The sequence below is a fragment of the Filicampus tigris genome, chromosome 1 (assembly GCF_054856515.1).
Source record: "Filicampus tigris isolate MCC_2025a chromosome 1, RoL_Ftig_1.0, whole genome shotgun sequence".
Classification (NCBI taxonomy): domain Eukaryota; kingdom Metazoa; phylum Chordata; class Actinopteri; order Syngnathiformes; family Syngnathidae; genus Filicampus; species Filicampus tigris.
This window is the reverse complement of record NC_141217.1, coordinates 30,056,797-30,081,168: the sequence shown is the minus strand read 5'-3', so window position 1 is coordinate 30,081,168 and position 24,372 is coordinate 30,056,797. Positions and strand designations below refer to the sequence as shown.

Here is a 24,372-nt window from a genome sequence, read left to right as displayed (position 1 = left end):
CAGTGGGAGTCTGATGACACTTGGCTTGGGAATTAAGAACATAAATAGCTATGGCTATTAAAAAAAAAAAAAGTGCAGGAAAACGACCAAAAGCACATGTCCCAAAACACTTTTAGGAGAATGTTTTCTTTTTTTTATATCTACAACAGAGCTTGTGGCGCTGTGAGGCCACAACACCTTTTCCATTGTTTTAAGCCAGAGGGGAATTTCATCTCCCTCCAGTTTTCTTTCCAAGGACATTTGTCATTGAACACCCTACAAAAGTTTCTGCCAAAAAGACTCTTGTAAAACAAAGCAAGACAAGAGTAGTGAGGAAAAGTCTGTTTCCGGTGAAAGAACAAGCCAGCCACGTTCCTAAAAGACTGGTGACAAAAGAAGGTTTTTGTTTTTTTTTGGGCTGGGCTTTTTAACAGTGCTGTGTGTAGCTAATGTGTTGCCATTTCAATATAGGCAGACCCACACTGTCACTTTTTGACCCCCTCAATCCACCAAACGTCAAAATGGGCTAATGTGCTAGATTACAGATATTGTTACTTTAGTAAAGTTTCTGTCATTTTTATAATAACGATACAACAGGAAAATATAGTATTGTTATTTTTCAATTATATTTGGCTCAATGGCCCTTCAGGTGCCCTTGGTGTCCTCATCAGAATCACTCAGTCATCATGAAAATGCAGCAGAATTTAAAAAAAAAAAAAAAAAACCTCAGGTTGTGGTCAAAGATTTGCACACATACCAGTACAATAATAAGTCTCTTCATATGTGTTTCTTTCATTTTTTTTATTCATGATTTTGGCAGTTCCCCCCACAGCTCTGTTAACTGCAGCGTGACTAACAAGAGGTTAAATGTTACTAAATCAAAATGTTTTATTGTTCACAACAGCACATTGGACATTGCTAGACTGAACAGTTAATGCCGTATGCGGTCAAATTCAGGGTGCAGTATATTTCAGTGGCTTTCACGATTACTTTGCAACAACCTATCAGAAGGACAAGGCTAACCCATTCTCACGGTCTAAACTCAGCGTAAATTTGCAATTAGTGGGCCAAGAGTCCAACACTTTGTGAATTCTGCTTCAGAGTCGACATCCAAGGATCAAAATGTGATGTCGCTGTGAACGCTTGCATGGCCGCCACGAGACATCGACATCTAGTGTACTACCAATCAGAGCAAAGCTGTTTTCATATTAAATTCTGAAGAACAGTAATCCAATCACAAAGGTAGCACAAAGGTTATTTATATTTCAAATATTAATGAGAAATCCAGCTGTCTCATCTGCCAGGTGCTTTTGACCAATCCAAATAGCCTGAAAAAGGCATTATGGGCATTTCCAACCCAAGTTATATTAAAAAAAAACTGATAAAAGAATACCAAAATATTAAAAAATAAATAAATAAAACTAATACCATTTTAAAAGAAGGTGAGGCATAGAGTCTGTAAGAAATGCTCTAATGTTTTCTGTAACATTAAGAGCAGCATTTTGTCTTTCTTCCCTGGGAGCTGAAACAGTGGCTATTTGTAGAGTAAATATTTACACCCATGATTTGTAATTGTCATCATTTTATGCGTGTAGCTGGATGTCATCAAGCTCAACATGTCCACTCTGTCATAGTGAAACATTAATTTACGGTAAAAATCTGTCAGGCATTTGAAATATACAGCATTTGTTAAACAGTAAACAGTGATCTTGATGAAGTGAAGGTCCATGTGCTCACTAACCCATTAAGGACGAGAGCGCATAACCGCGTTTCTACCACTAGAGCCGGGAGCGCTGTTGCATCTTTCTACCCTTAAAGCCGGGAGAGCGTATAAATCATTTTCTATTTATTATTTAATTCTCGGTCTCTTAACCAATGAAACGCAACAGAATAGACATGTGACGGTGTCGTGGGTCGTCGGAGGATATAGCTAGGAATATGCATTTGTAACGGCATAACATCTCATTACAATGAATTTGAAGTTCAATGGACAATCTCAAGTTTGTGGGGTGAAACGGCAAAGTCTCTCAAAGGCACATTTGTTTGTCACTGTTAGGAGATCACGGGGTTCCACTGCTTTAGTCACGCATGTGAAAATTGCCATTGGTATGACCACATATGGTGACATAAATCATGAAAACCTGTCCAACAAACCAAACAAAACATAAAATAAATTCAGTGGGTGTCAGACACATTCATGCCTCCTCCACTTCACCAAAATAGATGTGTTAAAACAGCATGCAAAGATGTAAGCAAGATTTGGACTACTGTGAGCAAATGTGTGACAGGAGTTACATTGGTACTGGGCGCCTCAGCAGAACAGTTGCGCACGCACAAATGCACAAACACACAAAGTCAGTCAAGAATGTGACACGAGCGATCAGGAACTTGGCGCGCTGCAGCTTTACAGCAAATAATTAAGTGGCATTTCTGTGTGCGCTGATAAAAGGGGTATTAAAAATTCCTTACAATTTCCCGTTGGCTGATATTTCAGTGGAGCAAAATGTTCTCTCTCGACTCCTAAGCAAGGGTGTCGTATAAGATGAAAGATTTATGCATTTGCATGAGGCTCTGAACTAAGACTTAGCAAAAGTGCACAGCTGCTCTGCTGTGCTGAGCAGTGTGGGTGGACCGGGGATCCACTGCTGTGTTTTTCTCGCATCATTATTCTCGCCTTTTTTCTCGCTGCTTCTCACTCCTCAGCTCTGTGACTCGGGTGCAGTGGGGATATAAACAAAAGGAGGTTTGCACTCCTTCACTCTGAAATATACATCAGTAGTGGCACGTACGCATGATAATGCGCCAGGTTATGGGCTAATTGCATTTAGCCGCAACGTAACCAACCTTCCTTCACTTGTGGAAAGGCTGTCGAATATCGCAGCGCCACAGAGAGTGCCCAAGAGGCGCACGGAAGCAGACGGAAGAAACGAATGGCCTTGTGTTTGCTCAGCTGAAATCAGCCTCCATCTTTGTCACTCCGAGTTGAATGATTTTGGCCTAGCTCAAATCCATAAAATGTGCCCAGATGGTTACTGAGATTGGACAACGGATTTTCAATCAATTTAACGTATCTTCACTTTGATAATGCCCACTGAAACGCCGCACACAGACAGTCGCTCCCTCATCCTGCACTGCTGCCATAGCGACAGTGTTGGAGGCTTTGTAGCCTTTATCTCCCTGACAGAAGTTTGTCTTCACACGATTGAAGAGAAATTTGCCCTGTTAAGACTGGTTGCCGTGCTGCTTGAATGTCAATGAATGATGAAGTTCATTTTCAAATAACATTTAAAATAAGATAAATCAATATCAGGTCACACAATTAATCAGTTACAGCATCCTAAAAAAAAAAAATTAAAAAAAAAAAGTAACATGTTTTTTAACGAGAAAAATAGAATTCAATAATATTGTACTTCTAAAAACATGCAGTGACATAATTCAACGGAATAAAAAGAATTTAACAGTTTTTAATAGCTTGCATTGCATTTAATAACTTTGCATCAATCCGCTACATGTGGATAATCACGTGACCTAACATGTAAAACAGGTTAGCGAACTTCCTGTGTATGCCAAAATAACAAGCAAGGCAATGTGTTGATTGATGACATGACTGTTTGAAAATAAAAATAATAACACATCTTTATGACTGTCTTTGAACAAACATTAAATACACATACATCATTTCTTATGATACACGAACAAAACTTAAACATCGACTATTGTCATCTTTGATGGCTCTGTTGTGACATCGTATGTTAAATAGACACCCTTGGCCATTCACTTGAGCGAGGAGGAAGTGCTATTGCATTTTCACATGTTAACCCCCCCATAGGTACCCTAAAGGGTGTTGTGTATCGCAGGAAATCAACACCATTGGTGGCCGTTAGACAAGATATTGAAAATGCATGTGCAGCAATCCCAATGGACACTTTGGCCATTGTTACCCAATCAGTACTCATGCCGTGCAGATAAATATCTGCAAGCTAATGGCCACCACTTTTAGCACCTCTTATATTTGAAGTGGCCACAGAATTTGGTATCAAAATATTTATGCAAGTTATCATTTCACTGATGTGTGTATATATATTATATTGGCTGATTCTGGAGGTATATGAGTTTCCCATTTTGTGTTAGCAAGAGCATGAAGCTAGTGGACTAAAGATTAAACCGGACCCGGACTGGCCAGGGGGCCACATCAGGCCCGCCCAGTGTCTCTGACCATATGAAATGCGCTATATAGATAAAATTGTATTGTATTGTATTGCATTTGTATCATTTCAAACTCAATGCCCCAATTTACAATGTCCCTGTGATTGACCGGCAACCGATCGAAGGTCTGCTGGGAGAGACTACAGCTCCTTACAACACTATAAGCAGTACATAAATGGAATGATTTTGTTTGTGGTTTATAGTGCATTAATTGTACTATTTAGTCATTTTTTCATTGGAGTTTAGTACACACTGTTTTGTATTGAGTTCATGCTGTGAACATTATTCTCACCACACATATTCCACATAACATTTGTCATAGGGGAGAGTTATTTTAATGCCAGGCACAGTTGAGCTGCTGTTGTGCGCCTCTGAAAGTAGGCCAGTTTGGGCAAACTAATTCACATACTTCTTTTTATTTATTTTATTTTTTTAAAGAGCTCAGTCTGATCTAGACCATTTTCTAAGGACACAGTGTTCTTCAGACAGGCTTCTAATGATCACCGGCTGACATGCCAGCGCATCTGTAAAGACACTAGTCTCTCTTGTCTCAAAGTCGCCTTCCATTCGGCTCTCTACTTCCGCTGTTGCCTTGCAGTGCAGATGTCATTAATAGCCACTGACATTAATTGTTAAGTACATTACTTTCCATACGGGCCTAAATAATGCAGAAGATCAAGAACAGAGAAACCCAGACAACATCAAATAATCCTTAAATTACACAGAGCGGGAGGTATTGACATATGTTTCTGAAACAAATTTTCCAAGACTAGCCTATGTACATTACATTACCTGATTTTTTTTATTTTTTTTATTCATTTGTGTATAGGGATGCACAAGAAGGGATAAAGTATCAGTACTGGTGCCAAATCTGCTGACACTGTACGACTGTACTTGTAAAAATGCTCAAATACTACACACGTGACTACTTCACCAGGCTAACATACAGTATACCTTTCAGGGTAGAAGCCATGTTAGCTACGAGGTGATACTCGAAGAACGTGGATAACACTTTTAGGTGATGGCAAGTTATGCTCTGCAAAACAGATGATGAACTCTGCTTGGGCGGCGAAGGTGGCGGCTTCAATTCGGCAAGTATCGGTTTTGTCGGCCCAGTCAAAAAATATTACGACTGTTGTCCTGAAACAGCTTTATTTTATAACCTCTGATATTCTCAAGAAGCATTCTTGTACTCGTATTTCTTTTTAACCACTTCTTTTGGTAGTTGACACATGCTGTACGTAGCTAACATGACATTCATATTCTTACTCATTTATATCCGCCAGACTCAAGGTTTTTGCTCTTCATCTCTTATCTACTGTATGTGTTTCCTTTTAACAGTGCCCCCTGGTGTTTTGACTGAGACACTGGAAAACTGAAATATCTTGTTTTACAGGCTACATTTAAGTAAAATGTGTGGCAAGACTTGAAATTGGATGTCAAAATGTTAGAAATGACGTGTTGACCATTACATTGGATTGTAACTAAAGCCACGTTTAAGAAAAGTTTGTATTTTAGACATATTCAAATAGAACACATTTTCATCACAATTAAAAAGATGTATTGGTATTATCAAGTGTTGGTACTTAAATTGAAGCACTTGCAGGCCTACTCTTACCGTACTTGGTCTGAAAAAAGTGGTTATCGAGTATCCCTGGTTTATGCAATCAGAATATACAAGCCCCCCTGTCTCACACGTTGAATTTGGGCAACATGCCTAGTGCAACACAACTAATGAACTGTTCAAAAGAGTCAAAGGCATGAGGAATAAATTAGCAGGAGGTGATTATGAATGTTCAAAGAATAATTCTGAAACAGTAAAATTCTACATGTTACAATTAGTGCTGATAATGGTTTTCCAGAAAAATCCTCTCCCCCATGAAAATTAAAACATATCTCCGCCTCCTCTTTCGTTAATAGCATAGAATCTATTATGACGCTAATGGAGTCGGCTCCTTCTCAGTAAGTTCAATTTTCAGTGTTTACGGACTGGGGTCCGCACTTTTAATTTGTGAACAACCACAATTTGTTTGTTTATTTATTTCAACGATAGACCCTTGAGATGCATCATCTCATTTTGAGAAATAATCAGTCACCCAAATTCATAATTAAAGGTGAATCCAGAACACAATCCAAAACATTGAAACCAGCCAATATTACACAATATGCATGAACATGCAGTAAATATTCAGACATACTACAGTATACAGCACAGACACACATACAGTAAGTGTACACACAAGCAAGGTACAAGATGAAGCCCAGCAAATGCATCTAGTTCTAAATTTATGTTTCACAAGAGTAAATCCAAAGAGATTGAGGCCAGCAGAGAAGAAAAATCAAAAGCAAGAGAGTGATGTTTGGCAATGAATAAAAGAAGATGACGATGAAGATGATTTAAAGATATCAAAAGAGGTGATAGCTCGATGTGAGTCAGATGAGTCTGATGCAATCTTAAATGTACTGTGACCGTTTTCTTTCCCCTGACTATTGGAGTAAAGGAAAATAACTGATCAGTCTGCTTTAGACTATGCTGTGAACATACATATATAGATAGATATTTAAAATCAATATATTTAAAAGTAAATAAATGAATTCCTTCCCAATTGAACGGCTCATACAGTACATTAGACAGTGGTTAGACAGTGGTTCATTCATTCATTCAAAATTATAACGCACCGTTTTTTTTTTTTTAAACACCAATAATTTGGTGATGAATAACTATGAGCTGATCACAGAGTATGGATTCATTAATTCAGTATTCTCTTGTCTTTTTATACAAGGTTTATCCTTAAAGCGTAAGTCAACCCATATTTTTTTCCAGAATATATATATATATATATATATATATATATATATCAGCAGGCCCACTAGTTGAAACACAGCATTCTGATTAATATTGTTTTTGTGGAATATGAGTTAAGCAGCAAAATCCACCCGTTTTTAGCCATCCTTGTCCTTGTCTCTCTCTCTGATATCATAATATTACAAAACATGATAAGGAATTTTGTATTTTGTGACATATGTGGAAATGTGTGCTGGTATGACTACAAAATCCTTTGAATCGTATCCTTTGAATGTTTTGTGGATCCAGTACCGTCAAAGCGGAAGATAAATGTGACTGTCTGTTCATGTTTCTATATATGACTGCTCTTAAGAAAAATAATTAGGCACTTCTTTCCACCAGCCTGGTTGTATTCAAACTGTCACATTTTTCCTCTAACAATTTCACATTAACAACGGTGCACACAGAATCAAATAATTCAATCCATTGCGCTTAACAATCTCTCAGCCAAAACAATTCAATAGTCCGCTGTATATTAGCAGGCAAGCCGCTACTTGAGCTTCAATGTCACTTCCGGTCTGCAGACAGTGATGATTATTCTGTTGAATTCTTATGACACAAATGTAATATTAATCCGAGTACCTTGTACTAGTGCTGGCACATACAATGTATTCCTGCAAAAATAACGTGTTACCTTCCGTTATCAGGCTTGAGTCAGTAGTATCAGCTCCCAAACCGTAGTCAGGGCGAACTGACTGCAGCCAGCGTGGTGGGCAGACAATGAGGCGTCAAGTCGCTTCGCGATCGGGGTTCTATTTATTTTCGGATCTCCTCTCCTTCTCACTCTCGCTCACACCAATTCCTCTCTTCCGGGTTTTCTCCCGCCACTCCAGCACACGTCACACGCAGCGATCTCAGGCTATGCCTGGAACAGTTGGGTTTCGTTCCCTTTTGCGGAATAATTGGGAGATTTCACTTGAGGTCAGAATCTCAGCCAAGGGAGACAGGTGTCTGCATTTTAACAAGATGTCGTGAAATAAATGTTGTCCGCACTGGCATATTTCAACTAAAGTGACAAGTCCCCAATCACTTAAGCAGACTAAATACCAGAAAAACTACAACACTCGTCATCTGATGTGAGTTTTCCTTTGCTTTCAATTTGACTTTCTATACTGCACAACACAGGCATGTGCCTAATTCATGTGAAGAACCTTCATAACTGTCATACACTATTCGTCATCTGCTAGTCGCGATTCGTGGAAACATAATTTGTGACCCAATTCCTAATGAGTAGTGGCATGAAACAGTGACATGCGGTGAGGTTCATGACTGGCGAGGCACTGACGGACATAAAAATATGAACCCAAAAGAGAAGATCACCCTGTATTTTATGTTTCAACCTTAGTCGAAACATTTGTTTTCAAATCTTTGGATTATGCTTCACTCAATTCCATAATGTGTCAATTTAAATGTGGTTGTTTCTTCAAGGGTCTTTCTGAGCTCTGTTTTTTAAAATGAAAAACCATTTGGTCTTACCTTTATATCTAATCTTATGAAAGCCCCAATTATAAAATTGCCCATGTGCGTGGTATCATAACTGTCTGAAGTTTGTAACAAACTAATCCATGTCAAAGTCAGTAAAGAATTCAATGAGTTCTGATGAATTTATTGGAGCTAAACACAGTTACCGCAGTTAAGTGAATGGAGGAGATCCCGGGGGGCTCCTTGTTAAATTTGGCGACTAGGTCTGCGCATCCTCAACTCGCAGAGGCTTTCGTCAGGTGTTATGTACCTCTATAGGAAGTGTACCTTGCTTCTTCTACGCATTGTGCCAATGAAGCTCAGCACTGCCATCTGTCTGCAACGGCAGTCACGCTAATTTCTGGGCTCAACCGTGCATTTTCCATTTTCTGGCTGACCAGAATGACTAAATATGCCTATCATTCACATTCATTAAATACATTCGACAGACATGTCAGCATGTGCAAAACGTGCGATAAAACGTATATTGACAATATAAAGGGAAACTGCAATGTCTCTTGTGTGAAGGCATGCCCCAATAACTGCTTGCGTCAATTAATGTGTGCGTGGTTGCGTGAGGCATGACGGACACTATGACTCATAGCAGACACTTTTCCCTTCTTCTGAGTATTTGAATAGGAAATATGCAAATTCAGCTATTTTTCATTCATTTTAATGATTACATCTTTGACATTGTTGGATTGAAAAAGACAATCAATGTAAAGCACGGACCAGAGAACTCAAATGAAAAATCATTTCATGTAATCATTATTTATTAGTTTTGTCTTTGCTTTTTACTCTTCATATGCAGGGGAGGGGACGGGGAGGCTCTGCGGAAACATGCCCATACGCCTCTGGCATGAAATAGGTTTATGCAAGCCATGCCTACTAGACTGTTTGACAGGCAAACAGGAGCTCAGTGCACTGTATTAGCAGTAGGGTTGGGCGATATGGGCTAAAAAAAAAAAAATAATAATCTCAATATTTTTTTTAAAAACTCGCTAACGATAATTTGACGATATTCTACAAAAAATATTTAAAATCTGCACTTGCTTCACAGAACACTTATGGATAGACAGCGTTTGTGAACAACAGCTTGTATATATTTTAAATTGCTTAATACAGCTTCTTCAAAACATAACAATATTCTATGGCAATATTTAACTATGAAGAACTAAAAAATTATGTCTAGACTTACATTGATTTTTGGGAATATTTCTGTCATTTAAATGTCTCCTATTATTCCATAATAATATGATATATGTAATGAGATTTTGAGCTGCAGTAAGTACTGGTGTACCACTGCCAACTACTACAGCAATCACAATGGGAAATAAATGTATTTGATATGTGATTTGTGTGACAGAAGTGTCACTCAGTGAGAGAGGAAAAAAAGACGTTGTCATGACAACACCCATTCTCATACATTGCCCACTGTACTGCAACTTACCGAAAAAGTGCATTTTCCCACTCATTCATCGCCGTGATATGAAGACTTGTGACTTTATTCATGTTTGGGTGTATCCTGGCGTCACACTAACAAGCCGTCGTAGTTTGCCTCGGGAATACAGGCTAGTTATGAATGATGCGGAGTACAAGCGTGTAAACTGAATGCTAACCGAACATCCAGGCTGTCACGTTTGACTTGCTTGCTAAAGTACTGAGTTTGTGTGTGCGTGAGTGCGTTTGTTGGCTCAACTCTGCGACTGATTTCTAAGTGTGTTTGTTTACTATGCTTTTGTTTAGCATGCTAGTGCGGTCGCTAACTTTTCCTCGTAATCCATATGGCCCGTGGTGGAACACAATTGCTCTTCACGGTGACCTTTTTGGCACATCCAACAATGTTATTCCCACCGACGTCAGTTTTATCAAGCTCAAACCATTTACAGACTATGGACGACGTGGACTTGTGCCTTGCTATTATTCCCCGTTTGACACTCCTCCATACTTGAAACAGAGCGGTCACGTGACTGGGTCCTGCCCGCTGATTCGGCGAATGAATCACTTCCTCCTCCTCTGCCGTCTGATATGCTGAATGGGGGTTTCAGCATTTCCTCATACTTTGCTGCCATCGACTGACTCTTTTCGAGGCAGTATTAATACTCGATAATGTAAAATTGCACATCGTGAAAGCAAGATTGACGATGAAATCGATGACGATATATATCGTCCACCCCTAATTAGCAGTATCTCCTGCTCCACCAATACTCGCGGCCACTGTAGTGAATAATTTTAGATTGTGTTAAATCAAACTTAATTTACATATCGTTGCTACATAATGACATTTTAAACTGATTGTTTTTAAGACTTTCTAGGAAGGTCTTGGTGACCATCTTGGTAACGCCTCCAAGCACCTGCATTAATGAAGAGCATCTTTACAAGGACATAAAAACTTCATTTTAATTAACAAAAAACGGTGTTGACCCCTTTTCCCCTGCTGCTAATATCCAGGCTGATGGGCGTTTTTTTTCCAACATACATTAACCGATCAATTAACCCATCAATTTTCTACTGCTTATATCGGTGCATCGTTAGTATTCAGTACATAAATATGAAGAAGAGTGAAAGTCAGCCAGTTTGCTAGTCAGGATCATGTATTTTTCATGGCAGTATGGCATCAAGTATTCAGCACCGCAACAAAGGTCAAAGCAGTGGGATCTTTGTATATTAATCAACAAAAGCTTGTCTGACTTCAAAATGTTTGTGGCGCCTCTATCAACGATGTCCTTGAAAGTCCTACTTACCGTTGAAGCTGGAATTGCGGATGTACTTGAGCAAAGTTTTTCCTTCAGCAGACTCCATCTGTGGACAGACGCCAGGATGGTCGGGACACAAGTCCCTCTGCATGGTGTGCAGCGAGTGGGCCATGGCGTACACCGCGTCAATCACAAACTGCACCTTCCCTTCCTGCTCATACTTGGAGTCAATCCCGATGCGTTCTTGGCCTGTGGGAAGAAGACTAAGAGCTAGTAAATGCAGCACAAACCATTACATCAGCACTCACTATCCGCCTCCACTTCCAGTTCCTTCCTCAGCTCTTCTATTCTACTATTTATCATTTGCTGGCAGTACGTTCAAGTCTGACTTTGAGGGAATTACACCTAAAAGGGACAATGCGGCAGGGTAAATGAAGAAGACACGTTTAGTTCCCAAACGCAGAAATTGCCAAATATCGGGCTGTGCTGTTTGTGACCAAGCCAGCAGATTGCATTAGTGTCTTGTTCTACATCATAATGAGCTGCTAACAATGGGTCTCATTGGTGCCATCTACAAGGTGATAAAAATCACCATGAACTTTAGAGACACACTTCTCTCCACTGGCTTTACGCTCTTTTACGTTCGGCCTCACAGCGTATTGCCCTTTGACTATGGTTGGCTGTAAAGGTTTTGCCTCCTGTCGCTTGTACACAGTATGAATATTTAAATGTCCAACATGCTTCTGTATTCTTCTTGTGACCAAATGTGCTGTTTTTCACTCTCCGCATTGGAAGATCCGGTGATGGCAATGACAAAATGTGAACGCCATCAACGCAAAGGGCCTGATATACTAAGATCTCAAATAGCGGGCGCTCAATTGCGTGTTGACCCTAACAGATTGCAAGCGCTGTTGGTTGGCGTGTGATTAAGGTTACGTTCACACAACAGGACATGATGCCCAATTTAGATAATTTGTTAAATCCAATTTTTTTATGTAGTTGCTCACATTACAGGATCAACCGCCACTGCTAATGTGAATGAAATGCGCATGAAACACGAAACACAACGTCACACTTTCAGATGCGGTATCGAATGACGAAAAATCACCCATTGCAATTCGTCTCAGGTTTGATGAATCACATTGCAAGTACGAAATTAATCTGTTTGCAAATATTCCTCCCAACACGCGCGCAGTGAACTGTGTGGCAATATTGCCAGTTTGACAATACTTGGTGCGCCAGTAGATCAGCTTCCCCATCATTTGCCTGAGCTAACAAAATTGCACCTGTCTTTTCATGTGCAAACACCTCTTCTAAATCTGGCACAATGACTACCGGTACTAGTACCACAAGTCGTTTGGCTTGCAATATATTATCAATAATATTCTGTCCGGTACAAACAAACAGTTCATCATTGAGAAAGGAAAACATAAAGCCTCAACATAAAAGAACGCTGATTTTGTTTGACTGGAGATGCTAACAGGACGCAGCAGACTTGCTTAACAGGAGGAGGTCAAAAACAATCAATGTTGACATTTCAGTCCATTACTCAGAACTTAACATATTACAGCCAACAAGCATCAAAGAAATAAGCATAGGGTGACCTATATGCACATTCTTTGAATGAACAAGCTTCCTGTTCTGGATTTGACATTCACAAATAAAACCCGACTTGAAATATGAAGAAAGAAACCATCCAAACAGTTGCACGGCCTTCGCAGTTATAAAAGGCATTCTTAGCTGGATCAAGGGAGGAATAAAAGTCATTTACAATAATTTCACGGAGGGATTGCGGGGCGCACGGCGTGGACGTGAATCTTTTATCTTTGACACATGATGAAATACGCCACACAAAACAACGGGAAGGAAACCGAATCCTTGGGCAAACAGTCATTCGTGACACACTAGCATAAGCGTCAACGTGTATGCAGGCAAGATTAATACAGCGTCCCACATTACCAGCATCACCCACACAGATAATGAATGCAGCACCATGCCTGTCAAACTGTTGGCACGCTGAGTTCAAGTAATATGAGCATGCATCACAACACTACCATTACAGCTACCACAAAGACGGTAATACAACAAATACGGGGGTATAATAAGTACGTAGTCGTTCTGCATGCTGTCATTTCCACTGTAATTTCAAACCCAAATAAAGCCGAGTCCTCCTGCCGAACTGAGCTGACTCCATCATGCAGGGGCGCAGGGAATACAATGCGGGCTACTGAAAAACTTCAAGACGGATGTTTAGGAAGCAGGTCCTCGGGCGTTAACCAAAATATTAATGAACGAGAGGACAGACACACGCTGGGAAATTCAACAGGAATATCTTAAATGAAGCTAAGGAACAAACAGCATGCTGCTGCCGGTTGGCCTGCATAGAGCACAGTTTCCAGGGGGCATACAGTATGTTTTCATTAAAACAACTATATGAAGTCATCCTATTTCATTACTAACTAGCAGCTTCAAAATCATTTATGAATAATAAATGGCGCACTGCCTAATAGCGAGTAGAGCTGCATTTGTGTCACTGCCATGGCAACACTAAATCAACATTAGTGGTGCGTAATACTGGCGGGCCATCCAGGACACCTCCTACGTTGAGTTCAAGTAATGCATGTTTTTAACGCATTCATTGGCCCGTCTTCTGAAGCCTCTGTCTTTGTTCGTGGCTTCTCATCATCAACTTTTCAATAGAGTGACTTCAAAGGAAATTACTCGTCAGCCATAAGGCATTCCTTGCTTCTACTTCATTAGGATACACAGCACTGTGCAAAAGTCACGACCGACTTTCTTTTTGGCCGCATTCGTTTTGACGGTAAAAGTAGTTTAGGCTTCCATTCCATTTAGGTTTTAGAGAGGCAGGTCCATGCAAGTTCAATTTTTATGTGCCTTAGTTTAATTTAACAACAGGAAATCATGGCCGATCACGTCATTTTCATCTGAGTGGTAATGGCTCTCCGGCGTTGCGTAGTGCCTTTGTCCCCAAAGCTTGTGTTTGAAATTGACACAAGCTTTTGCACTGGTCCACGGCTCATTAAGGAAAAAGAAGCACGGAGAGAGATGTGGAAACATTCTGCTTATGAGACTGACAGACAGAGAAACCTGAAGGAATTTACAAATGAAACCTTTATGGCCAAACAGCATCATCAAACTTCAAAAAGCAACAGGTTAGCAAATGCATTTACTAGGGACGTCACGATATCCAAATGTCACACTACAATAATATCACGATATGAACCTCACGATACGATCATTATCACGGTATTGTGGGGAGTTTGGCAATATATAAAAAGCTCACAATACTGTATGAAAGCTCACGATATTTAAAAAAAATAAAGCGCTCATATTAAAAAAAAAAAAAAATCATAATATTCTGTTTTTGTAAATAATAACCACATTCACAAAGAAATAGGCTTGGCCAGTCATGCGCTCCTATTGGCTCAGCTTAGCACCGCAAAGTATCATGGTCTCTGTAGTTCACGATGCTGTGTTCGGATGAAGCGGGCCGACAGAGATGTTGAAAAATATTTGCTGGTATGACTGATTTATGGGACCTTTTATTGGTTACAACCTAGCTTTGTTCATGTGAGCAATAATTTGTTTAAATTAAGTTTAATTTGGTTGTGTCGGTGTGTGTCTGGTTTCTGTAGAACACGAAATACAAATACAGATAAAATAAACATGAGCAGTTGCATGGAAATGTCTCTCCACAAAACACGCATCAAATGAAACTGCATTAATAAACCAACCACCAGAGGGTGCTGGAATTGCACAAATGGAAAACCACTTGGGCTTTTAAACAGATTTGCTGCTACTAATATCGAGACATGACGACGACGATATCGTACCAATTTTAATATCGCGATATAACAATATTGCCGATATTGTAACATCCCTAGCATTTACGCATTACACGACATGCCTTATGTGATCGGCATATCCCCACTATTGAATAGAATACTTAACTGTGTTTTTCACAGCCTAAAAAAATGATTGAGATATATATCACAGAATGTTATACAAGCATAACTATGTATAAAACTCACAATCTTCAATCCAGTCCAAATGCTAAGTTAAAAAAGATGTATGAAAGCTATAGATATAGATATCATATTTGCTGTTTTGATGACAATGAAGTAGATTTGATTGTTCTGGATTGTTGTACAAATGTCCAGTGTCCTTTAAAGCAGCACTGTGTCATATGTCAGTTTGTGTTGATTATGGCGGCGCCATGTGGACAAAAGTGGGAGTGTTTTGACAAAAATCAACCACATTTCCCATGATTGCCAGCGCGTAGTGTCGTGAAATCCTGAGCCGTCCTTATAGCAAAAGGAGGAAGTGAGTATGTAGTAGTCGATGTTTCATCAAAAGAGTTGTAAAAAATTTTTATTAAGGTTGATTTCTTGCCTAGTGCTGCTTTAAAATTGTGTTTCCTCAAAAGAGATAAGCTCTGGGATATGCATAATTTTTTAAACTAAAATTTAAAAACTGTACTGTAAAATGTACATGTACTGTATAAGGTGCACTATAACAACAAATACAATGATGGATATATGCACAGTCGCATACCGACCAAATTCAAATGAATATGTACGCCATCCACAATAATAGGGCCTAATATGATGTACATCTTCCTGTCCTCTGCTACACACACAAGCAGGAAAGAGGCACTGTGCAATAACTTTTTTAACAAATCAACTCCACAATTCCAAGTGAAGCATTGATATAAACCTGACAGATATCAATTATTCAAGGAACCAAATGATGATAATGTGGATAAACAGCCCAGCGCTGTCACGGGGGAACGGAAAGAAAATGAGTTGCGGGGTATTCGTCATAGGAGCAGACAGTGTGACTATAATACGACCAAGACACGTGACTTGATGCGTTGTTATTATTCCAATAATAACTCTGCGTCAACCCCCTGGGCACAAACAGCCGCTGTTGGACTTTTTGGCTGCATTGAGAGGGAGCCAACAGAATGTCAGTGGATTATCTGCAGCCTCTAATGCAAAGCAGGGACGCAAATGATCAAAATGGCCAAAATGATCATCACAATTATTTTTATCAATATCGTAATCACAATCAATCCTGATTCACAATTATCCATCATGTCAGAGAAAACATCTGGATTTCTACTGCACTACTTTTCAACACACAATATGTAAATCGTTTTCAGTGCAACATGACTATAATAAATGGATTATCATTTTAGAATAAATGATAAATAAATAGCCAAATTTGCCCAAGAATTTCAAATTTACCAACGGCTAACATAAATATGCCATTCTTTTGTATAGCGTCACTTTCCCCCGAATCTAAAACAAGTACAGCCAATGCACGTTGATCCCGTTGGAGGGACTCACTCCTTGCCGTGTTGCTTCCTCATCTCCAGTTTTTGCTGTACTTTTTTCTCTTGACAACACTCACTAATCCACAGAAGTGATTTTCGGCTACCGCTGTAGGGTGTGTTCATTTAGGCAATTTAAGGGAGCCTTAACCATGCTTTTTCCCCTGGTGGGAGGCTGACTACTGGGTGAAGAAGTTAAGGGAAAATTACGATTCCAATTCAATTAATTTTGCAGCCTAATGCAAACTCACGCCAAACTCAAAATGTGAAACATATAATGACCAAAGGAAAAAACATTCTCAATTAGTCTTTCATTTCAGACAACCGTTGTTGTGATTGTGTGTTACAGAAACATAAGCAGGTACCTGTGCATTTACGACTGGTGTCTTCTTTCTTGGATGCACTGAGGAGCCTGCAGTCAAAGTTCTCCTCCCAGAATTCGGCAAACCAAACGTTCCTACGATTGTTCTCCAGGGTGAGTGCAGTAAAGTATTCATCAAACCCTGGGAAGAGAGGAAAGAAGAGCAAGCCTCAGCTCCGGCCCAATTAAGGTCCAATTCAAACCTGCAGGAAATGAAGTGCAGCAGTGCAGTGGTGACAGTGCGGTTCTGGCCGCCAGGTGCTGGAAGCTAACCGACAAGCGCCACCTCATCAAACTTTGACCATGGCAGTCTGTTTTTCTTTTTAAGCCCTATGAAATTCAAATCACTTTCAACTTCTTGGAAAGTGCACTAATTTAAAAAAATACAGAGCATATAATGAATACCACAGAAATTTTAAATGGTGCCACAGCCTTTTGCCTGCAGCTAAAAGCCCTGATGGTAATGAACTGGTTTCTTCACGTTATTGAAGCCGCCGATGATGGTTTGAAAGCATGCACGACGTATTAAAGTTTGGGTTACTTTAACTGGCCTTTGTAGGGAGCATTTGCATGAGAAGAAGGCTGCTACAACCCAGGGGTCTCTTTTTACAGCAACTTTTCCCAGCTAATGTGGCTCAAAATCCGAAAATGACAGAATCCACAATTGATATCCATCCACCACCGTATCAAAAAACACATTTCTGTATTTAATTTCACATATTAAAGTCTCCGGGGGCCTCCTCATTATTTTGTCATATATCATATGAGTCGTGGGTGGGAATGACTAATGGAACCCAGATGATTCATATCAATTTCTTTTCAGAAGACCACGAGATGACGAGTGGATTGATCATAACCTTACGGCACCCTGCAGTGCACATTTGCCCTGCCTAGGACTCACCTAATTAAAAGAAGGAAAATTAAAAGGACTCTCAATTCCAATGATTAGCGGCTCTTACAGCATGCAATACATAATGCCACTTGCTGAGAATGTTCCTTTTCCGTGGCATATATGTCAGTCCTCCGTCAAAGGACGGGAAAATTATAATTTTATATAATAATAATTGTAATTTTTCCTTATTCTAAAATAACCTTCATTCCAGGCAGAAGCGGGTTGAGTAGCACCTGTGGAGGGATTACAATTTGCTGGAGAAATAATCACCACAGAATCGCACCATATAGCCAATAACCCACGATGATGTGAATCGTGATAGAGCGAGTACCGACTTTATTGCATTCAAGCAACTCTGACAAGTACAATTTATCCCAAACGTTACTTAAAGTGGAAGTCAACGCAAAAATGTTTTTTCAAGAATATGTTCTATGCAGTCCGCTGATAGTGTAGTGGTACACACGCCTGAGTTGTGTGCGGGCAGCGTGGGATCGATTCCCGCTCAGTGACAGTGTCTATGTGTGCCCTGCGACTGGCTGGCGACCAGTTCGGGGTGTAGTCTGCCTTCGCCCATTGATGGCTGGGATAGGCTCCAGCAACTCCCCGCGACCCTATATAGGATAAGCGCTTTGGAAGATGACATGACATGACATGTTCTATGCAAGCCAACTAGTTGAAACCGAGCATTCTGATAAATATTGCGTTTGTGGAATAAGTGTAAATCCACTCGTTTTTAGCCATCTCTGGGGGTGGCCATTTTGTCTTCTACCGACTGAAAATGACATCACAACTGCTCACAACGACAAATCACGGCTCAGATTCAGAAAACAGGTCAGCCGTGATTGATCGTTGTGAACAGTTGTGATGTCATTTTCAGTTGACATAAGCCAAAATGGCAGTCCCCAGAGATGGCTAAAAATGAGTGCATTTTGCTGCTTAACTTATATTCCACAAACGCAAAATTAATCAGAATGCCGTGTTTCAACTTGTGGGCCTGCTGGCAACATATTCTTGAAAAAAAAATGTTAGGGTTGACTACCACTTTAAGTAAAATTAAATGAGTAAATTTACAGTAGCTCATCACTACCTACCCATGACAAATGCAATTCTATTTTTTTTTTCGGCAACAGTGAAGCTATACATGCCCACTGAAACAGGTGTGAAAGCAAATTAGTCAAACCTCAAGCTAAATGTCAGGCCAAAAAGTTACTCGGATGAGTTTGCATATCTGATTAAACCCACAGAGAAGCAACAGTGAGCAACATGACCTTGGTCTCTCTCCTCCTAGCCAAATATACAGTATATGCATCAAGGACATTGTCGCTCTCTGAGGACTGTGGAACGTCATTGGAAGAAATTGCCAACTGAAGCAGTAATAGATGAGACCTGTTTGGCAATCAGGGTGTCGCTGAAGTAAATCAACATATTGTATTTTATCTCAAAGTCTGTCTTAAAATGCATGAAATGTCTTGCAATCAATTCTAGCAGCGTAGGGTAATCAAATGCTAATGTTTGAGTTTGTGGCGCATGGGAGAGATGATGATCCAGATATGTGATGTGAAGTCATGTCTTTAAAGCTGTACTAGACATGCAATCATGTCTTGTGTGGAAATAGGGCTTCTCATATAAAGCTGACAACACCAGTAAACTTCTATCAACAGCTTTCACTGTATTTAAAAGCAGCATGCAAAAAAAAAAAAAACCTCTAAAAAGACAACGATGTGCTACACGTGCAGTACCAAATATGCATATTGTCATTACCAACTGGTGAATATTAGTAACGTCCACCACCGGCCACAGGATTAAGTACATATGCCAAATTGTGGGTGGGGGTGCACTTCCAGGCAGTGCGTTGCCAGAAACAGCACCCCCTAGCTAACTCTGGCTAGGAACGCCGTATGTACATGAAACTCACGCTGCGTACTCATACTACTACCACCATTAAAGCCTGAAAAGCATGACATCTTGTGCCTGACAGAACAGAATTTGTCCTTCCAGGCAGTGCGTTGCCGGAAACAGAACCACCTAGCTAACTCTGGCTAGTAATGCCGTATGTACATGAAACTCACTCTGCGTAGTCATACTACTACCACCATTAAATTTCTCAGATCGACTTGCAATCAAGTGCATCATATGTATGGATGTCGGCTTTTCAGTTTGCCTTCTTAAATTCTAATTCCTTCCTATTTACTTTCTAGTAATCGCAAGCAGGCGTCCATCTTTTCATCACACTGGAATTACTTCCTGCTTCTGTGTCTAAGAATCATGGGAAAGCCTAATGCTGTGATCAGACCAAATGCACGCTGAGTGTTTCTGGCAGAGCGTTTCCAATGTTACATTGTGTGACAATATCATTGCAGTCCGTGGGCCCGAGATGTAAACGACGTAAATATTAAGTTAAATCCCTTCCTATTTACTTTAAATTATGAGTTCGCATTATCATTATCATCCGCAACTAACCGCTAGCAGGCGTACGTTTTCATCATACCGGACGTAGGACTACTTCCTGCTTCCGTGTCTAACAATTATGGGAAACGTAGTCCTATTAGCCTAATGCTGTAGTAAGACAGAATGCGAGCTGAGAGTTTCTGGCGGTGCGTTTCCAGTGTTACAATGTGGGACAATATCAGGTAGAGGTAAACAACAGAGCCAGTATCCAATAGCTGCCAAGACCGAGGAAAAAATCCGGTGAGTGCATTGACCTTGTTTACAGCTGTTTGAACTGCTAACCAAGATAGCATTTCGCAACCAAAGTAATAACATAACCACCGGTCACTGGATTGACTATTGATGTTCCAACTTTTTTTTCGGCTGTCGGAGGAGCCTCTGCTCATCTCTGCTCAAAGCAAACAAAATTATAATAAATTAGTTGACATACATGCTTCACAAGGATAATGCACCTCATAATCCGATGCGCCTTATAGTATCAAAATGTCAAAAAATTTAACCGTTCATTGAAATTGCGCCTAATAATCCTGTGCGCCTACTGGTATGAAATACACACACGCACACGCATACACATACATACATACAGTACATACAACGTATTTACAGATATAGATATGCAGCACTGGAAGGTTAAACAATTACCGGAAAACAAAATAAAAATAAAAAGACCTCAAAATCAAGGATGCACACTGGGGCAAATGCTGCTCCCTGTGTGTGTCACAATCATAAAAATTTACAAAAAATGACAAACACTTCAGTTTCTTTCTGACTGACAGCTTGTTGCCAAGGCAGTTGTTGGCACAAACTGCTAAATTGGTCTCTTTCTTTTTTTTCTCAGATCTGTATACTATATTAACATAGTTTAACTAAAACATTAAACATGTTCATTTTTAATGAACGTGAATAAGTGTTGGCTCACAATTTGGCAAGTTCAAGCTATTGTCAGACTTAAATTCGAATGAGCCAGAAGACATATCGCACCATTAGTACTCAATGAACTTGTGCCATTTATAGCTCGCAAAAGGGCAAAACAGCAGAGTCAATTTTAGCCTCAATATTTGGAAGGCACTAGGTCACTGCTTATCACACTTTTAATAGGCCTTGATATAGTGTACACAAACTAATGTGGCCACTTTATAAATCCTTCATAAATGCACCCTGACTGCAAAGTGGTACCTAGTACAGCTATAATTACACCCACGATAATAAACCGGTTGTTAAATTAATAATGTACCGCTCGAATAGTGTTGGTCAAAAATTAGCGGTACTAATTTCTGATACAGCTCTTGCATTGAATCTTATTAGTCTTGATGTGGTATTAAAATGAGATCTTACCATAAATTAGAAGCCGGGTTAGCATATATCAACTTCAGAGGGTTCAAAAGTTTAAAGAAAAAAATTATTTTGTAACACATTACTTTAGATTATTTTATTTTTTCTTCTGGTAAGCGTAGGCTCCACTGTTTATTTGTCAAAGGATGAGAAGCAGACATAAGGATTGAAATTCTTACGATAGTGCAAACCTCATCTCACATGTTAATGCCAAACGTACCAACAAGCTAAACTTTATGTGATGATTTCAAATCTCTTGTAATCCTTCAACATAGCACAAACCTTTATTCTTCATTATCTGTATTTGAATAGATAAAAATGGAGGCAGCTGAAGGGCTGGTCCCGTCGAGAGAGCGGAGTTGAAACATTGCGAAAATAACGACAAATGCCTGGTGCATACCTTTAATGGAAGAGCGCTTGGGCAGTATGGTGATGGCGCCCACTGCTACATCCTCCAGGTGGTGGATGGGACTGCTTTTGGCCCCCCAGCTGTCGGATCCAATCCACAGAAAATGGCCCACGTGATTGGCCCTCTTAGTGGCATTGAGGACTCCCCTGCAAGGACATTTTGCTTAGAAAATGTGCGTGTGTAACTCAACCGCCACCTATCCATCCATCCGTATTCCCTACTGCTTCTTCTCATTAGGGTCGCGGGTGTGCTGGAGCCTATCCCAGCCAGAGGCGGGATAAACCCTGCACCAAAGTCATATTCAAAGAAAGTCTGGATGTGCTTTGAACGGACCGCACTGCTCTGTTGTTGGTTAAATTCATGTCACATGATTTATAGACGGACGCCATGTTGCAGACCACCACCTCCACTTCCTCTCGGTTTGTAGTGCAGTGAATCAGAATGGAGATGGAGGTTAACGCGCAAATCCTAGTCGGCTATTTGATCTTCGACCAAGCTGCCAATGGCTACACATTGGCCTGTGGATGTGGCTGGAGTGTCGGCTTTCCGGGTAAATTTAGGGTCATGTCTCCTGATGTATAATGGGAACTTGGTTTTTGTTACATCAACTGTGGTTACAGATGTGGTTACAGATCCCTGTAAACAGAACAATTTGATCTTTCAGTATGATTTAGTTTTAAAAGAAGCCCACAGGTAAATATTGTATGTGATCATCCTGTATGGGGGATTCCCCCCTCTGTGGCCCCTTCTCAAGGTTTCTTATTTTTCTACCAGATGTTTTTTTTCCCTTGCCTTCCTGTGGAGTTATGATCAGTGGATGTCGTTAATATTCGTCAACTGTGGGAATGTAAAGATCTTTGAGATTCTTCTGGGATTAAGGGCTATGTAAATAAATGTTGAATGGTTGAATCCATTACTTTCAAGACAGTAGACAGACCCACAGTGTGTTACACCAACTGGGGTGGTGAAATCATGTTCCCCGTGACTCTATACACGAACAACTTTCCGCAGTCACATTTAAGGACAATTTTGAGTCTTCAGTGAACCTAACATGAATGTTTTAGGAATGTGTGAGGTACCTGCAGATAATTTATGCAAGCACACGAAGAACATGCAAACTCAACACAGGAAGGCCTGAGCCCGGTCCAAATTCAGAACTGTGAGGCGGCTGTGTTCAGTCGATTGGTGACACCTTTGTCACTTAATCACACATTTCTCGTGTTCTTCACTTAAAAAAAAAAAAAAAAACAAGTACTCTAGTAAATATTTGTGTGTCCTTTGCACTGACATTTCCCTACAGGGACGTGTAATTGACAAAAAATCTGTGTTGCTCTCTTGTGATCTCTATTCCTTGGGTATGTCTTCCTGTGTTTGCAAAGGCATGTTTGTGTGACAGACATACTGCATGCGTGGCAAATCTTTGCCTGTGGCTTGTCTTCTGGAGCTGCCACTCAGAGATTAAGGAGTAGAACATGGCAAGTCATCAGCATGCCTGAGCAGCACGGAGGACGCCACCAAGTGCGGCGCTGCTCACCGTATGTCTTCTTCATTGGCAAAGATGACGACTGCCCTGGAGTGCTGAGTTTCCAGCAGTTGTTGGATGGCTTTGTCATAATCCTCCATCTTGGGGTTGTGCGGGATTTTCAATGACTGGGCCACGCAGATTCCACCTAACAAATGGGGAGAGTTTAAAAAACGATAAGGCATCTGGTAGAATCTCTGCTATTCTGTCACACATTTATGAACATGTGCAAATGGCCTTGGGTTATGACATCTTATGTGGAAATCCTGCCCAGATAAAAGGGAAGGAAAGCATAAAACAAGACTGTAGTAAGGTATTGGAGATGTTATTATGCTTCACGATGGTTAAGCAACACATACACAAACCAGTCACAGGTACACCTGTCACTACCATCTCATGCAAAAGTTTGTGTTTAAGGGCCACATTTGATTTTTAAAACAGACAGAGGGGCCAGGTCATTTGTGAAATTTAAACAAAACAAAAAAAAGTGTTAATATACATAATATATCAGTGGCGTCAGGCGGAATCCTCAAACCTCCTATGGAGATTTCTACATTGACCATTGGGCCCCTGCTCACTTCACCGAAGTCCTCTTCCTGCAGCACTTCATTTGATTAATTTTCACATTACTTTTACCAACACTGTATAGTATCACAATATGTGTTAAATGTTGCCCACTCGGCATCCATTGCAGCCTGAACACCCTGGAAGGGGGATTCCCCCATCTGTGATCGCTTCTCAAGGTTTCTTATTTTCCCCAGATGGGGTATTTTTTTTTACTTTTTCCTTGCCTTCCTGGGGGTTAAGATCAGGGGATGTCATTAATATGTTGTCAGCTATGGGCATGTGAAGACCTTTGAGACTT

The 24,372-nt window shown here is 40.2% G+C and overlaps 1 protein-coding gene across 1 annotated transcript in view; it reads right to left on the bottom strand.

The window, feature by feature from the left end:
• The window catches only part of grm7 (glutamate metabotropic receptor 7), a 147,595-nt gene that overhangs the window by 43,227 nt on the left and 79,996 nt on the right, over positions 1-24,372 (bottom strand). The window contains exons 3-6 of the mRNA XM_086031042.1: positions 23,520-23,655; positions 21,977-22,131; positions 16,909-17,046; positions 11,236-11,436 (exon numbers count right to left, since the gene is read on the bottom strand). Of these exons, the coding sequence (XP_085887168.1) occupies positions 11,236-11,436; positions 16,909-17,046; positions 21,977-22,131; positions 23,520-23,655 (630 nt within the window). The remainder of the gene's footprint in view (positions 1-11,235; positions 11,437-16,908; positions 17,047-21,976; positions 22,132-23,519; positions 23,656-24,372) is intronic.